This window comes from Hyperolius riggenbachi, chromosome 6 (genome assembly GCF_040937935.1).
Source record: "Hyperolius riggenbachi isolate aHypRig1 chromosome 6, aHypRig1.pri, whole genome shotgun sequence".
Classification (NCBI taxonomy): Eukaryota; Metazoa; Chordata; class Amphibia; order Anura; family Hyperoliidae; genus Hyperolius; species Hyperolius riggenbachi.
Genome location: NC_090651.1, coordinates 171,718,410 through 171,736,482, shown reverse-complemented (window position 1 = coordinate 171,736,482; position 18,073 = coordinate 171,718,410). Strand labels below are relative to the sequence as shown.

Here is an 18,073-nt window from a genome sequence, read left to right as displayed (position 1 = left end):
GAACATCAGCTCTCCTTTGTCCCTTGCTGTTTTCAGTAAAGCCTCCTTCGTATTATAGAATGGGGGTTTAACAATTATATCTCTGGGAGGGCCGTTTGGTTTCAAAGGTGTCAGGGCTCTGTGAATCCTGTCAAATTCCAGTCTATCAATAGGGATAGCAGGGTCCAGTTCCTGAAATAAAGCTGTGATTGTAGAAGTGAGGTCAGTGACAGTCTCTGGGACCCCTCTGATTCCGCATCAGCTTGGACAGTTTCCATCTCCCCTTCATGGGCGGCTTATACAACATCAGCCTTATCCATACGCTGTTCAAGGGTGTTGGTACGTGCCCCCAGGTGCCGTATCTCCCGCTTTAGCTGGGACGTAATCTTTTTAGTGGTCTCATCCAGCTTACGCTGTAATATTAATTCAAATTGTTCCAAAAGTTTTTGATCTCTATTTGGGGGTTCCCCAGTACCTTTGGCAGCCTGAGCTTGTCTTTCTGATTTCCTGGTGTGCTGGGAGCAGGCTGACACGCTGCTATCATCTGAGGCCTGGGCGGGAGAGCTGCTGCGTTGCTGTCCGGATGCCATCTTTGGCCTGCTAAGCTTGGGTAAGGTGCGCCGTGCAGAGGAAGAATTCCGGGATTTGTGAGAGCGCCGGCCTCCCATTTAGATTCGGGTGTTGTCTGCGAGCCGTTCTGAGCCCCAGCCTGTGTTAGGATCCCGCTGCAGTGCGGAAGAAGCAGGCTTGTGCGAGCGGTGGGTGCGGAGCTGGGCTTCTAAGGCGCCATCTTCTACGGCCGCTGGCCATGCCCCCGAGATGGAGCATTCTGAGTGATGTGCAGTGTTAGTTTTCCACCACACATAGCGCTTTGCATTTTGGCCAAAAAGTTCCATTTTGGTCTCATCTGACCAGAGCACCTTCTTCCACATGTTTGCTGTGTCCCCCACATGGCTTGTGGCAAACTGTAAACGAGACTTATGCTTTTCTGTTAACAATGGCTTTCTTCTTGCCACTCTTCCATAAAGGCCAACTTTGTGCAGTGCATGACTAATAGTTGTCCTATGGACAGATTCCCCCACCTGAGGTGTAGATCTCTGCAGCTTGTCCAGAGTCACCATGGGCCTCTTGACTGCATTTCTGATCAGCACTCTCCTTGTTCGGCCTGTGAGTTTAGGTGGACGGCCTTGTCTTGGTAGGTTTACAGTTGTGCCATATTCCATCCATTTCTGAATGATCACTTGAACAGTGCTCCGTGGGATGTTCAAGGCTTTGGAAATATTTTTGTAGCCTAAGCTTGCTTTAAATTTCTCAATAGCTTTATCCCTAACCTGTCTGGTGTGTTCTTTGGACTTTCATGGTGTTGTTGCTCCCAATATTCTCTTCGACAACCTCTGAGGCTGTCACAGAGCAGCTGTATTTGTACTGACATTAGATTACACACAGGTGCACACTATTTAGTTATTAGCACTCATCAGGCAATGTCTATGGGCAACTGACTGCACTCAGACTAAAGGGGGCTGAATTACGCACACCCCACTTTGCAGTTATTGATTTGTAAAAAATGTTTGGAATGATGTATGATTTTCGATCCATTTCTCACATGTACACCACTTTGTATTGGTCTTCACGTGGAATTCCAATAAAATTGATTCATGTTTGTGGCAGTAATATGACAGAATGTGGAAAACTTCAAGGGGGCCGAATACTTTTGCAAGCCACTGTATCTCTTAGTAACCCCTCAAATAGTTTGCATACAACTGATGTTATGCTGGGTACACACTATGAGATGTTCTGGCCGATTAACTGTCAGATCGATTATTTCCAACATGTCCGCTTTGCTTTCCAATCGATTTCCGAGCATTTTCCGATCGATTTCCTATTAAAGTGCATGGAAATCGATCGGAAAACACACAGAAATCAATCGAAAAGCAAATCGGACATTTTGGAAATAATCGATCTGACAATAAATCGGCCAGAAAATCTCATACTGTGTATCCAGCATTAAGCTTACTTGTCTTTAATTTCCTGGATCTGATTTTTTTGCCCTTCTTAAATAATGGGAAAACGTGGGCTGTACGCCAATCTACTGGGACTCTGCCAGTTGCAAGAGAGTCACAAAAGATAAGATAAAGGGGTTTATCTATGACTGAACTTAATTCCCTTAGGACCCTAGGGTGCATGCCATCCGGGCCAGGTGCTTTGTTTATTTTTAATTTATTTAGTCTTGCCTTCACTTCTTCCTGTGTTAAGTATTTAATATTACAATTTGAAGATTGAGACTCTTCTGCATCTGTAATTTTCAACAGTGATGTTTCCCTTGTGAAGACAGAAGCAAAGAAAGCATTTAATAACTCTGCCTTACCTTGGTCATCCACCATTGAGTTCCCACCCTCATCCTTTAGGAGTCCAATGCAGTCAACCTTTCTTGTTTTAGAGTTGATGTACTTGTAAAAACTTCTTTGGGTTACATTTGATATCCCTAGCGATTAGATTTTCAGCTTCAATATTTGCCAGCCTAATTTCTTTTTTTACAACTTTTATTGCACTTCTTATAATTGTTTAATGCAGCCTTGATCCCCTCCTGTTTTAGGACCTTATAGGCATTCTTTTTCAACTTCATTTTATCTCTAACCTTTCTATTCATCCATAGAAGCTTTTTGTTATTCCTAGAAGTTTTGTTTCTGTATTGGATGTATATACTACAATATTGATAGAGAATAATGTCTGCTTGGAGAAAGTGTAGTCCATTTCTCCTTACAGGACAACCTCAGCTCAGAGGTATTGTTAAGCTTCCTTGTATGAAATACCACAAGGCTGACAGCAGAGGCAACCGTCTCACGTATATTTTAAGCGATGAAGTAATACTTCACACAATTTGACCATGCAGAGTAGTAATATCTTAAAACATTTAAATAAGCAGTATTTTCATAGTTGCTCGCAAGCGATTATTGATCTTTCTCATTCCCGATTTATGTTATAGTCTGATATTTTTCAACTGAGAAATGTCATTTATTTGATTTTGTTTTAAATTTTAGCAGAGCCAATCAAAACCATGTTCTGAAAAGTCACATCGCAATAAGAAAGGAAAGGAGCCAAAGCCAAAAGTGAAGAAGCTAAAATATCACCAGTATATACCACCAGACCAAAAGCAGAAAGGAACTCCAGCTATGGACTCTTCTTACGCCAAAATCTTGCAACAGCAGCAGCTCTTTCTTCAGCTACAAATTCTAAATCAACAGCAGCATCAACATTACAACTACCAAACAATCCTCCCAGCCCCTCCAAAGTAAGCATTCATATAGCATTACATTTTAAAAGCCTAATTTCATGGAAATGTACAAATATTTTACTTTTAGATAGTGTTATAAGGGGTTAGTACCTCTTTTGGATTTTTATTGTTGTCTTTTGTTTCCACCTCTGACAATATCCTTAATTTCAGTACATACAAGAAGTGGAAAAAGCTCTACATGGATGACAGAAATGGGAACATTTGAAAAAGTGGAATAGGCTAGGTTCACAGTGGTCAGTTGCACGCATTATGACCGTGAACTGCAATGGAGACTGGACATAGACTTTATAGTGGACCTGAACTCTTGTACAAGACAGAAGTGAAGCATAGAGAAATGCACTCTGCATGTATTTAGAGAGTTTATCTAATTCCCCCTCATCTGTGACTAAATCAACAGATGTAATTTGATCTTTCAGCTGTGTCAGCTCAGGAATCTGTTGCCTCGGTAGAGCAGCTAATTTGCAAGCACAGGATGTTAAGCCTACCACATTGCATATTTATTGCAGGATTTGTATCAGCTGTAACAAAGAAATGTTTTTCTTTAAAGGTTATTATGCTGTTGCTTATCTTTTACATTACTGCAGAGGGGAAGTTCTGAGTTCAGGTCCAGTGTAATCAAAAGCATATATGCAGGGAGATAGAATAATGCTATCCGTTACATCGCAGTGCTGTGGACAGGCCCATAGAATAGTATGGGCAGTTACTGTAGTTGACAATTAAGCACTGTGAACTAGCCCTAAAGCTAAATACCACCTGACTGAGGATGGATCCAGCTGCATCCCCTGATGACGAGCGTTCCACGATCCATCTTCCGTCCGGTGGGTACACATGACGGGCAGGACTGGGAAGTCAAGTGTTCGTGATACTTTGCATGGAGTCAAATCTTAAGGATCCAATTCGTTGGGACGGTCGTTATCGGCAAACATCGCTTGTATGATAGCGCTCCTGTATCCAAAATATCCAAAATTGTATGGTGTGTGGCCACCTGTAGAGTTAGAATCCCTGACCAGTTTTTATTGCTGATGCTGTTTTCTTGTTGTGAGGACTTTCAGTTTTCAGCAGAGCTCCAACGGGTGGTCTACGGTCAGGAAGAGAGGAAAAATATCTGCCCTAGGGACCCTCCAAAAGATTTACTCCTTTTTACACTGTCCAACATGGGCGTCCGCAGAACATTTTCCAGGGGAGGGGAGGGGGCAATAAGGGGGGGGGGGAGCCATGCAGCGAAATACAGAGGGGAAAGTTGTGTGGCGTGCCACAAAATGGGCGTGGCCATAGACCAGGGTGTGGGTATGGTTACGGGTGGAGCCAAATTGACATGAACTTAGCAATGGTGGAACATTAGACTAGGACTATAGTAGGAATTAGACTGTTAGCACCTCCGACACAGGTGCCCCCCCCCGTTTAGGCAGTGACAGGGATCCCTCCAGTTTAGTGACAGGGACCCCCCAATTTAGTGACAGGTGCCCCCCAGTGTATGTAGTGACAGGGACCCCTAGTTTAGGTAGTGACTGGAGCCCCCCAGTTTAGGTAGTGACAGGTGCCCCCTAGTTTAGGTAGTGATAGGATCCCCCCAGTTTAGGTAATGACAGGTGCCCCCCAGTGTATGTAGTGACAGGGACCCCCAGTTTAGGTAGTGACAGGTGCCCCCTGGTTTAGGTAGTGACAGGAGCCCCCCAGTTTAGGTAGTGACAGGTGCTTTCCAGTGTATGCAGTGACAGGTGCCCCCTGGTTTAGGTAGTGACAGGAGCAGTGTATGTAGTGGCAGGTGCCCCCCAGTTTAGGTAGTGACAGGAGCCCCCCCCCCAGTTTAGGTAGTGACAGGAGCAGTGTATGTAGTGGCAGGTGCCCCCCAGTTTAGGTAGTGACAGGTGTCCCCCAGTTTAGGTAGTGACATGAGCCCCCCAGTTTAGGTAGTGACAGGTGCCCCCCACTGTAGGTAGTGACAGGTGCCTCCCAGTTTAGGTAGTGACAGGTGCCCCTCACTCACCGTAGTTCCAGGAGCCAGCCCAGTGTCAGTCCTCAGAATCAATTGGCGACCAGTGAGAGCGAGCGCACAGTACCCCCGTGGACACCGTGCTGCATATGCGGAAGTGACGTTACTTCCGCATATCATTGTGGTGTCCGCGAGGTCCTAGCGCCCGCCCTCACTGGTTGCCGGCTGATTGGAGGTCTGACGCTGGGCTGGCTGCTCTGACTTAGGCAGCGGGGACGGCTAAGGGGAAGGGGGGGGCAGCTGACGGCTGCCCAACGTGCGGACGCCCATGCTGTTCAAATCTACAATTTAAAAGAAAAACAATGGACTTCTGCTTCAATGATTTGTGTTTCAACAGTCATACACTTTTTGTTTTGCAAAAATAAAAGCATAGCAGCTATTGTTGAAAATATGAACTCTTAGTTTACAAGGGACAAATTACTCCTAAGCAGATCAAGCATTACCAAGGTGTTTCCAATTTTGTTTTTTATGCTACGTTTATGTAAGTGTATGCAGCTTGAAAACCGTAAAATCAAATGCAACAGCTGCGGCATTTCATTGGTTCATTTTCAAGCTGCATGAATTTACATAAATTAGCATAAACATTTGCATTAGCTTGGAATCATTTGCATTTTGTTTTTATTGACCATCCTAACTTAGCTTCTGTAAACACAATACAAGTAGTCTCCGGTTAAAGTGGACATGAAGTCTTGAACAGGACAGAAGGAAACCATAGAGAAATGCACCCTGTATGTATTTAGAGAGTTTAGTCTAACTGCTCTGGGACCGCCTAACGCCGATGGATGGTCGCAGAGTGGCTCCTTTAGGACTTCGGCGTCAAGTCCTGGGGGCGGAGATTAGCAGGGAATGTGCGCATGCGCAATCGTTCCCTGCCGAGTAACGGAGTGGAGCTTTGTGATCAGCCTGCCAGCTTGCATTTACGGCTGGCAGGTTGTTAGAGAAAAAAGTTTATTTACATGTACAGCGCTGCAATCTACTGCAGCGCTGTACGGCGGACAGCTCTGTCACAGAGTGGCAGGGAAACAGATCCCTGTCATAGGCTGATGCCTATGAGAGGTGATTGGATCTTGGGGAGAGGGAGCAAGGGTGGGAGGCAAAAAAAAAAAATAGCACAGTTTATTAAAAAAAAAAACTACAAATCACAGCAGTAATCAGACCCCTCCAACAGAAAGCTCTGTTGGCGGGCAGAAATGGAGGCAAGATTCATTTGGCTGCTAAGTTTTATGGCGGTGCTATAAACTGTTAAAGCTGCAGAGTGCAGAATTGTAAAAAATGGCCTAGTCACTAGGTGGGTGTAAGCCTGTGGTCCTCAAGTGGTTAATTCCCCCTCATTTGTGTCTAATCACAAGTTATAATTTGATCTCTCCCCGTGTCACATGACTGCAACGGCAGTGATGGCATATAAGCTTGTTTGAAAGCACAGGCTGTTAACAATATGTTTGCTTCCATGAATCAGGAATTAGAAACAGTGTAGATTTATTTTAGTATTTGCATCAGAAATGTTTTTGTTTAAAGGATATTTTGCTGTTGCTTATCTTTTAGAGCAATGAAGATGTTCTGAATTCAGATCAACTTTAAAGAACGAGATAGGGACTATATCTGTAAGAATCTATCCATAAGTCAAAACACTGTGCCATCTCTTTACCCTGTACCTTCCCTATGCCCTCCAGTGTCCCTCTCTGTGTCGCGCTCTAAATTTAAAATCAATTTTCACAAAAAGTACAAGGTCTTTTTGAAACAAATTTTTGACTTGTTTCCACAGAATCTATGTTAAAAATAGGCCTAGCTAATAAAGTACTATATCCCACTGTATACATACCATGAAATCTGCTTTAAAGCTACCTGAATTCAGAACTGTTTCTCTGCACTAAAAGATACGCAACAGCATAATAACCTTTAACCTCCTGAGCGGTATGGACGAGCTCAGCTCGTCCATCACCGCCGGAGGCTGCCGCTCAGGCCCTGCTGGGCCGATTTGCTTCAAATAAAGTGCAGCACACGCAGCCGGCACTTTGCCAGCCGCGTGTGCTGCCTGATCGCCGCCGCTCTGCGGCGATCCGCCGCGAGCAGCGGCGAAAGAGGGTCCCCCCAGCCGCCTGAGCCCAGCGTAGCCGGAACAAAAAGTTCCGGCCAGCACTAAGGGCTGGATCGGAGGCGGCTGACGTCAGGACGTCGGCTGACGTCCATGACGTCACTCCGCTCGTCGCTATGGCGACGATCTAAGCAAAACAAGGAAGGCCGCTCATTGCGGCCTTCCTTGTTTATTCTGGGCGCCGGAGGCGATCGGAAGAACGCCTCCGGAGCGCCCTCTAGTGGGCTTTCATGCAGCCAACTTTCAGTTGGCTGCATGAAATAGTTTTTTTTTAATTAAAAAAAAAACCCTCCCGCAGCCTCCCTGGCGATCTCAATAGAACGCCGGGGAGGTTAAAGAAAAACATTTCTTTGTTACTGCTAATACAAATCCTGCAAAAAATCTGAGGTTTGTCTACTTTTTGCTTTCAAGGAAGTAGACATATTGTTAACATCCTGTGCTTTCAAATGAGCTTATCTGCCGTGGCAGTCAGCTGACACAGCTGAGGGATCATTTTACAACTTAGACACAGATTAGACAAGCTAAACTCTCTAAATACATACAGGATGCATTTTTCTCCGTTTTCCTTCAGGCCTGTGCAAGAGTTCAGGTCCAGTTTAAAGCATACCAGAGCCAAACCAAGGAGGAGAAATGGGGGAGCAGACATGTAAGGAGAGCTGTGCTGATGCCCTCCTCTGCCCCCCTCCTTTCTTGCCTAAAGACCCCTCAGGAGTTGGGTTTCCGGGAGTCGGGATCACTTCTCCTGTGCTGGCCCAGCTGCGTGTGTCCTACAGCGCGTGGCCGAGAGCGCTTTGTGCATGATGTCATGTGCAGAGGGCTCCCGGCCGTGCGCTGTAGGACGTGCACAGGCGGGCCAGTGCAGATGCAGTGATCCCAGCGACCCGGAAGAGGTTCCCTGGGGGGGGGGGGGGGCAGGGGGAGGAATTTGGCCTTCACCTCTGAGTATACTACTGCTGGAAATTTGTGCTGGTTGGTTGAGACTGCTGGTACCTACCACTTAACACTTCACTACGTGAAATAAAAAAAAAACTGCACTGGGCACCAGGGGGGACATAAAACATTAGGGGGGCAGCGGCTGGAGGGGGCGAGGCGGCATAACAAGGCCAATTCCTGCAAGATTTCATGCTGATCAGAGAGAGAACTCTTGGTCGATCAGCCTTCAAAATAACCTTCAAAATCACTAGATGTATGAGCACCTTTAGATTTTTATTTAAGAGGGAAGGCTCTGGGTCTCACAGATCCTTCCCAGTCCTCTCTGCATCCCCACATTCCACCTCTGTCCCTCCGGTGAAGTAATCCAACTAGAATGTCTGAATAGAAAAGGAGACACTGAGAGCCCAGTATAATGTAGTATGTACTGGATATGTGGGTGGGAAAGTGTAAATATAATTTAATACTCAAAAACCAGGATTACCGTCCAGGCAACCACTGTAAAGGCAGGTGGGGAGAATTAGACCTTTCCCCACTCAGGATTAAGAAAAGAAAATCAAGAAGATTAAAAATTGGATTAAAAGGTTTAAAATTAAGTAGGTAGTGGTGGACTTACTCCCTTCAAGGCAGACACAAAATGCTGTTAATTTTTTCAACACAAATAGTTTATTTACATACCCCAGATAGATGCAACGCGTTTTGCATTTTTAATCTTCTGGCGCTTCTATACTACTGCACAACAATGTCTGAAAAAGACTTCGGGACTCCTCGGAAGTACTCATCCCAATGTACTTTTGAAGACAAGCGAATACACACACGCTAGTGCGCACTCACGCTGTTTCCTGAAGCACTCACGTCCCTTCCAAGGAGTTTCGAAGGTGCAGAATTTGAACAGGGGAGAGTGGTGGAACAAGAGGACCGGGAAGGCTCTGTTGGATCCACAGCCTTCCTTCTTCTTAAATGAGTATCTCGGTTCAAGTTTGTTCTAAGGCTTCACACAATACTATACTTTAGTAGTGAAGAGATATGTTTCCTCTTTTCGCTAGGTCACTGCCAGAGAAACAACAAACAGCTGCTATCAGTAGCACATCTGCAGTACTTGCATTGCCTGCAGTCAGCACTACTAAGCATGCTGCACCTTCTGTAACAAGACAGAACAGCAGCATGGCAGCTGTTGCCACCAAACCCTCACGACTGCCACACAACTTGGATGATATGAAGGTATTTATTTACATGACTAATTTTTTTGCCTATGGTGTGACCATTCAAATCTTCAGTGCATTGACCATTTTTATATACTAATATTAGAATACACAAACACTCTTGGGGCCTAGTCACACATGTATCTCTACGTTCACTGCCTATAGCTGTTAGTGTTTAAAGTGAACCTGAGGTGAAAATAAACTGATGAGATAAACAATTATAGTTCTCCTCCTACTCCTAAAAATACATGAATTATTGACCTTTTTATATCCCTTTCCTGAGCTCAAAAGTTGTATTCTGCCAGTAAAACTTTTATGGATGTACTTTGCTTATCATATTATATTATTATACTAGCTGATGAGCTGGCGTTGCCCGGGTATGTATTTGGCTGGTGCTGACTACTTTTTCTAACCCTAACACACAAACACTCAAGGACCAAGTTTGTGAACGTTGGCGTCTTTCGCATCAATAATTTGCATATTCCCATAGAAATTAAACAAATCAGATTGGCTATATGAGGCTGTGCCCCTCTCCAGCATTTGAACCCCCGTCACCCAATAACCAACTGTAGCAGGTTTGAGGCATCTGCTATTAACAGTGTAAAAATGGCAGCAATTTAAATATTCCTCTTGAAAATCAACAGGTGAATTTTGATTAGCTATTATGGGCTCCACCCACTTCCCTGAATACTAATCTCAGTCATCCAGTGACCACCTGTGCAAAGTTTGAGAACCCTGCCATAAACAGTGTAATAAGGGTTACAGTTTATATTTTCCCAGTGATATTAGTGTTTTGCTCTGCCCACGTCTTGTAACATGGACACACAGTGACTTAATTACCAAGTTTGTGAGCTTTGGAGTCCTTGGCATCAAAAATGTGTATTTTCCCAGTGAAATTAAACAAATCTGATTAGCTGTTTGTGGCTCCACCCCCTGAATTTAAACCCCAGTGACCCAATGACCAACTGTACCAGGTTTGAGGCTTGTGCCATTAACAGTGCAAGAATGGAAGCAAATTTAATATTCCTCTTGAAAATCAACAGGTAAATTTTAATTGGCTTTTTTAGGCTCCATCCACTTTTATGAATATTAATCCCAGTCACCCAGTGACCACCTGTGTCAAGTTTGAGAACCCTGCCATTAACAGTCTAAGAATAGCTGCACTTTATATTTTCCCATGTAAAAAGTTAGTTGTTTTTGGCTCCGCCCACTATTTCTAACCTTGACATACAGTCACTCAATGACCAAGTTTATGAGCTTTGGGGTCTTTGGCATCAATACACGTTGCATTATCCTATTGAAATTAAACAAATATAATAGGATTTTTTTGGCCCGCCCCTTTTCAGAATTTAAACCCCAGTCTCCCATTGACTGACTGTACCAGATTTGAGGCCTCTGCCATTAAGAGGGTATAAATGGCAGCAATCTAAATATTCTCCTTGAAAATCAATAGGTGAATTTTGATTAGCTGCTGTAGGCTCCACCTACTTTCCTGAATATTACTCTCGGTCATTCAGGGACCAACTGTCAAGTATGAGAACCCTGCCAAAATTATAATGGCTGAAATCAATCTAACAAATCTGATTGGCTGTTTGTGGCTCCACCCCCTTCAGTGAATTTGGACCCTAGTCACCCGATGACTGACTGTATTGGGTTTGAGGCCTCTGCCATTAACAGTGTAAGAATGGTAGCAATGTAACTATTTCCCTTGAAAATCAATAGGTGAATTTTGATTGGCTGTTTTAGGCTTCACTCACATTTCTGAATATTAATTCCAGTCACCCAGTGGGCAACTGTGTCAAGTTTGAGAACCTTGCCATGTAAATAAAGTAGTTTATGGCACCGCAAACTATTTCTAACCTTGACATACAGTCACTCAATTACCAAGTTTATGAGCTTTGGGTCCTTGGTAACAATAATTTGTACATTCCCATTGAAACTAAACAAATCTTATTGGCTGTTTGTGGCTCTGCCCTTTTCTGAATTTGAACCCCAGTCACCCAGTGACCGACTGTACCAGGTTTAAGGCATCTGCTGTTAACAATGTAATAATGGCAGCAGTTTAAATATTCCCTTTGAAAATCAACAGGTGAATTTTGATTGGCTGTTGTAGGCACCACCCATTTTCCTGAATATTAATCCCAGTCACCCAGTGACCAACTGTGCAAAGTTTGAGAACCCTGCCATTAATGATGTAAGAATGGCTGCAGTTTATATTTTCAGAGTGAAATTTGTTTTTGGCTCCACCCACTTTTTGTAACCTGGATACACAGTCACTCAATGACCAAGTTTGTGAGCTTTCAGGTTCCTGGCATCAAAAATGTGGGAATGAAGCAGTTTATCCAACAAGAAAATCTGATTAGCTGTTTGTGGCCCCGCCCCTTTAGTGAATTTGAACCCCAGTCACCGACTGTAGCAATTTTGAAGCCTCTGCCATTAACAGTGCAAGAATGGCAGCAGTTTAAATATTCCCCTTGAAAATCAATAGGTGAATTTTGTTTGGCTGTTGTAGGCTCCACCTACTTTCCTGAATCTTAATCTCATTCACCCAGTGACCAAGTGTGCCAAGTTTGAGAGCCCCACGATTAACAGTGTAAGAATGGCTACAGTTTACATTTACCCATTTAAAATGAATGGCTGACATTTGATTGGCTGTTTTATGCTCCGCCCACTTCTCCTGAATTTGTAACCTCGGTCACCAAGTGACCAACTGTGCCAATTGTGGGGACTCTGGCTTGATTACTGTGAGAATGGCAGCCTTCTGATTGGCTATTTGTAGCTCCGCCCAGGTGTGCAGGGGGGACGCGAGACCCCCAGAACATATCATCCCAGGTAGTAAGGAATCTGCATACCAAGTTTTGTTCAAATCGGTCAAGCCGTTTTTGAGTGATCGCGGCACATACATACACACATACATACATACACACACACACACACACATACATACATACATACACACACACATCCGATTTTATATATACACACACATCTGATTTTATATATCTATATCTATATATAAAGATATATATATAGATATAGATATATATATATATATATATATATATATAGATAGATAGATAGATAGATAGATAGATAGATAGATAGATAGATAGATAGATAGATAGATAGATAGATATATATATATATATATATATATATATATATATATATATATATATATATATATATATATATATATATATATATATATATATATATATTTATATTAGATTTCCAAGGTACTGACAAGACAAACTGTCACTTCCATGCCTAGAAATTAACTCTGTTAGGCAGCAAAATAAAACAAGTAAAACAGCTTGGTTATTAACCTCCTTAGTGGTATGCCCGACACTGTGTCAGGCATACCACTCGCTGGCCTCAGGAGTCCCCCATGCTTAATTAACCACTTGCCGACCGCACACTCATACCGTGCGGCGGCAAAGTGGTAGCTGGAGGACCAGCGACACAGATCTGCGTCGCCAGGTGCCTCCCTAGTTAATCAGAAAAGGTTGCTCGCGCGAGCGGCCGTTTCCTGTTAGATCACGGAGCGGGTCTCCGTGAATAGCCTGCAAGCCGCTGATTGCGGCTCGCAGACTAAATGTATACGTAGGAGGCATTTGTCTACATTGTTTACATTGTACGGCGCTGCTGCGCAGCAGCGCCGTAAGGCAGATCGGCGATCCCCGGCCAATCAGCGGCCGGGGATCGCCGCCATGTGACAGAGGACATCCTGTCACAGGCTGCACAGGACGGATAGCGTCCTGTGCAGCCCCGATCACCAGGGGGGTCAGGTAGGAGAGGGAGGGGGGGGGGATTTCGCCGCGGAGGGGGGCTTTGAGGTGCCCCCCCGCAACATGCCAGCCAGGAGGAGCGATCAGACCCCCCCTGCACATCATCCCCATAGGGGGGAAAAAAGGGGGGGCGATCTGATCGCTCTGCGTGCCAGCTGATCTGTGCTGGGGGCTGCAGAGCCCACCCAGCACAGATCACAAAAAACAGCGCTGGTCCTTAAGGGGGGGGTAAAGGCTGGGTCATCAAGTGGTTAATGTAATCATATGGCTGCAAAACATTCAGCTAGCACTAGGCTAGCTAGTACAGGTGTCCGACACCCCCGATCACCTGCGATTCCCCCCGAACCCCCCCCCCCCCCCCCGTTTATACATTACCCAGCCTGGCTCCAGCGATCGGCACAGCTTTCCCGCACAATTCCGGTCTCTCTATGGCACATGTGTCGAACTCCAGGCTTGGAGGGCCAGATCTATGCCAGTGTTTAGGATGGACTAAGAAAGAGGGGAATGTGTTCTACCTGTTCTACACCTTTCCTAATTCAGACCAATCAATTCTTTGAGCTGTTACAAAAATGTGTGAGGACCCTGGCCCCCGTAGGACCGGTTTGACATACCTGCTCTATGGGGAGGATCGGGTTTGCTTTTAAACAATCACTTGACTGGCAGCCCTGCTGATCTATTTGGCTGCAGTAGTGTTTCATTAACACCAGAAACAAGCATGTGGTTAATCTTGTCAGATCTGACAATAATGTCTGATTTGCATAAGGTTGTTCAGGATATATGGCTAAAAGTATTAGAGGCAGCAGTATAGGCAAGCAACTTGATTCTTGTGAAAAAAACAAAAAAGACACAAGGAGACCGGGAGCCCCGATCTAGTGTATTATCAAAGGGACACCAGGATATGTGTGTAAAACAGAGATATACTCACAAAATTGGGTTGCTGGAGAAAGCAACCACTCTTCTCACATGTGAGGAAGTACCGTCCTCACTCGGCCTTGTTTCTAGTAAGTTAGGTCACAGCTCCAGATGAAAAATTGGCCACTTGGACAATGTCCAAGTGTGCACTCCCCTATACAGGGGTGGCAGAGATTGGGGGAAGGTAGGAGGTGCCCGTAGACATATATCAATAGTAGGTAATATGATAATAGGAAAGAAGGTTCTCTTGTTCCTACCTTATAGTAGTGAAACTCACACGTAAGGTAGTAGTAAATAATTCTTAAATTTTATTGGGGCACAAATGACAACGCGTTTCTCGGCTACAGCCGCTTCCTCAGGTCTATGGATGTGCCTGGATGTGCCTTTAAATACAAATGGCAATGTTCAAGATAGACACATAACACTCAGCACCAGTAACCATAAATATAAATATAAACAATATAATCAATAAAGCAATAAAACAGTAGGATATAGTCCATTAAAATAAACAACATAATGAATAAAGCAATAAAACAATAGAGTATAATCCATAAGCCCCAGTGATTGTAGGTAAACACCGGTAGCGACCATAAGAACAATAAATATAGTGTGTACTCGGATCCCCAGGAGCAGACACTAATAACCATAGATACATATACAATTAGGGAATGTAGAGATCTCATACAGTGCATAAAAATTGAGAATATCCATAAAAATATATATTAATATATATATACACACATAAAATAGAGATTGCATACACGATGTACTTAGGCAAGATAAATAAACAATGTCCAATGTCTGTATCAGACATCTATATCTCAGAGGGTGTATCTAATGAAGAGGGACGTGTACAATATAAGAGGGGGCCAGTAAGTAAACATAGATATACTAGGACGGGGTTTTACTTGGGGGATAGAAAGCTCCACTATGGGGTAGTCTATGTGGGGTCCAAAGATGCCCATAGGCATTCATTATAAGTCACAGGGAAGGGGCAAGTGACAGATATGTGGTAAGAGTGGGGGCAGGGACTACAGCCCCAATCAATAGGATTTCAGGGTATCCCTGAGTACATCAGGGCAGGGCAAGTGTGCCCTTATAAAAGGAGTGTAGGAGCCGGGATAGCTAGTGGAGGGTATAAGGGACATATAACAGGCCCCCCCCCCCCCAGAAAACATAATGCAGGGTCAGGGAGCAAACGCCTACCTGAGGTGTAGAGTCGCTATCTTGGGCGCCAGCAGCGCTGCTAGTAGAGCGGCGCCTATTTAAAACATATGTGCGCGCCGGAGGGGAGCGGGCCTACGTCATCAGGGGACGTGACCCGCGGCAGGCGTGCGACCATGAGTATTGACGCATAGCGTCATCCTGTATCAGGTCGGGGGCGAGTCCCAGGGCTGCTTCCCTTGTAACTAGGAAACATTGGCCGGGAGTTCCGGGATAGAGCACAAAGTGCCTCCCGGCGGCTATTTTGGCAGACACCTATGGGAGCGGCCATTTTGGGTGGGGTGGACAACGGGGAAAGGGATGTGTAAGGAAGTGCCAATGGCCATAGCGGGGGATTATAAAGAAGGACCAGGGGACGGTATAGAGGGGAAAGAACTGCTAGTAGGCAGATAACTAAGGGGGATCAGGGAAAAAGTGTAACCCACAAAATATTAATAAAAAAAATAAAATAAAATAAAGAACATATATTGTATATATAAATGATGTGATCCAGCAGTCAGAATAAAAAGGTACACATATGGTTGTAATCCAAGTATATCTATACCACATGTATAGTGAATTGATAATGTAATGATGATATACAATATATACAGAAATTGACAGTAGAACATCCTGTAAAATTTGATTTATGAGTTAGTGTTCTACAGGAAGCATAAAAAAGTCAAAAATACACAAAATCTCCAGTTTGTTCTAATAATAAGGCTCATAATAAAAGAAGGGAATAGCTTAACAGAAATTCAGTATCGGGGCCTACCAGTAAAGGGTGCATATAGCCTAACCGGTGCATTTGAGTGGATTCAGGGAAAAAGATAGCCCGGAATTCAGGCTTATGTCAGTATTACAGATTATGGCACTCCCTTTTATGTGAAAATTGAGAGATCTAGATAAATGGTAAGCTAGGAGATTTAGGACCCGGGTCTTCATTTTAGGTGAATATAGGGATCAAGGAGGCTTCAGGGGGAGTTGAATAAGGGGAGGAAATAGGGTCATAGGTTGTGTTTGAGGCACACATTGAGCCCCTCAGGTTGAAGGGTATTAAGCTGGAATACCCAGTACATTTCTCTTCAATCTACCAAGACGATTTTGAGCAGGAAGATGCACATAAAACGTCTACACTGCTTTTTCAACTGGGATTATTTATTGCTACCTGCAGGTTATGATTCACCTCCCTGGTGGTCAATTAAATCCACCAGGGAGGAAGCGCAGCACTATTTTAAAAAATTTTTTTAAATCATGTAGCTAGCCTAGCGCTAGCTACATGATAGCCGCAGAGCAGCGGCATCCCCCTACCCTCTTCGATCGCCTCCGGCGATCAGGCCCATCAGGAAATCCCGTTCTGAACGTCATTTCCATGAGGGCTTCCCCTGTCGCCATCGACGTCGTGACGTCAGAGGGAGTCCCGATCCACCCCTCAGCGCTGCCTGGCACTGATCGGCCAGGCAGAGCACGGGGTCTGGGGGCACCCCCTGCCACGGCGGCGATCGAATGTAACACGCAGCTAGCAAAGTGCTAGCTGCGTGTATTAAAAAATTTAGGCAAATCGGCCCAGCGGGGCCTGAGAAATCCTCCTGCACGGCTTACCCAGTGTCCAGCAAGGGGTTACCGCTAAGGAGGTTAAATAACTATCTGTGTTTTTCTGGTGTGACTAGAAAGGTGTTAGGAATATGAAGAATTTAGAATGATCTGTTTGAAATTAAAGCATTTATAAGATGCAGCAGAGGATGAAAACAATGTTAAATCTCACCCATTTTGGGAAACGAATCCTTAAAGTGCAACTCCAACTTTTTGTTTGTTTTGTTGTTTTTTAAAGAGTAACTGTCCGGCTGCAAAAGCTAATTTAAACCTCTATTCTCCTGTGTTAAACAGTTTACAAGGAAGCCAAAAAGGCAATACTGAAGTTAAAAATCTCTCTTACTTTTGATGTGTGCTGACAGCAAGGCTCTGTATTCCCAAGCCCTTAAAAAGGACGAGAGGCCGCATACCATACAGCAAAGCATTCTTGGGGCCCACCCCTCGGCTGCTAGTGAGAAGTTACAGGCTCAAGTTACAACAGCATGTAATGCAGCCCAGCTCACAGCACTGATAAATCTCTGGGCAGAGTACACTGCAGGAGTCCGCTATTGTTCCTAGCCACATGGCTAATTAATATTCACTGCACAGTAGTGTTATTCATTACGAGCTTTTTTGTGAGTGGAATCCTTAGGAAGCAGGGAGGATATGACATCACAATTGGCTTCATAGGAGACAGACAAACATGGAACCTGCCATGAGCTGTCAGGAGCATCATTCTCTGCAAATACTATATAAAAATTCTGTGAAGTACAAACGTGGACAATGAAATGCATATGTAATGTAAGTACAGCCAATATTTAGCTACTGATATATGTGTTTATTTTCTCTGAGACTTTATACCTAACCGCTCCTCTTTAAAGTGAAACCTTCGATCCATTTTTTAAAGGGTATATAAAACAGTTAAACAGAGTTTAAAACACTAAAAGCGAAAAAAGGGGAGATGGCTTTCCTCAATAACAGTCACATATGTAAATAATATTTATTAAGCACAGGCAATGCGTTTGTGGGTCTAAGCCCACTTCCTTATATATAACTATGTGAACAAGAAATGAAATGGATCTTTCGTGTAAATACTTTGTCCAACAG

The 18,073-nt window shown here is 44.1% G+C and overlaps 1 protein-coding gene across 3 annotated transcripts in view; it reads left to right on the top strand.

Moving 5' to 3' along the window:
* The window catches only part of MRTFA (myocardin related transcription factor A), a 251,763-nt gene that overhangs the window by 115,839 nt on the left and 117,851 nt on the right, over positions 1-18,073 (top strand). For 2 of the 3 annotated variants that reach the window (XM_068240224.1, XM_068240221.1), the window contains exons 7-8: positions 3,018-3,268; positions 9,333-9,507. In XM_068240224.1, coding sequence (XP_068096325.1) covers positions 3,018-3,268; positions 9,333-9,507 — 426 coding nt within the window. The remainder of the gene's footprint in view (positions 1-3,017; positions 3,269-9,332; positions 9,508-18,073) is intronic. The other variant, XM_068240222.1, reaches the window with a different exon arrangement.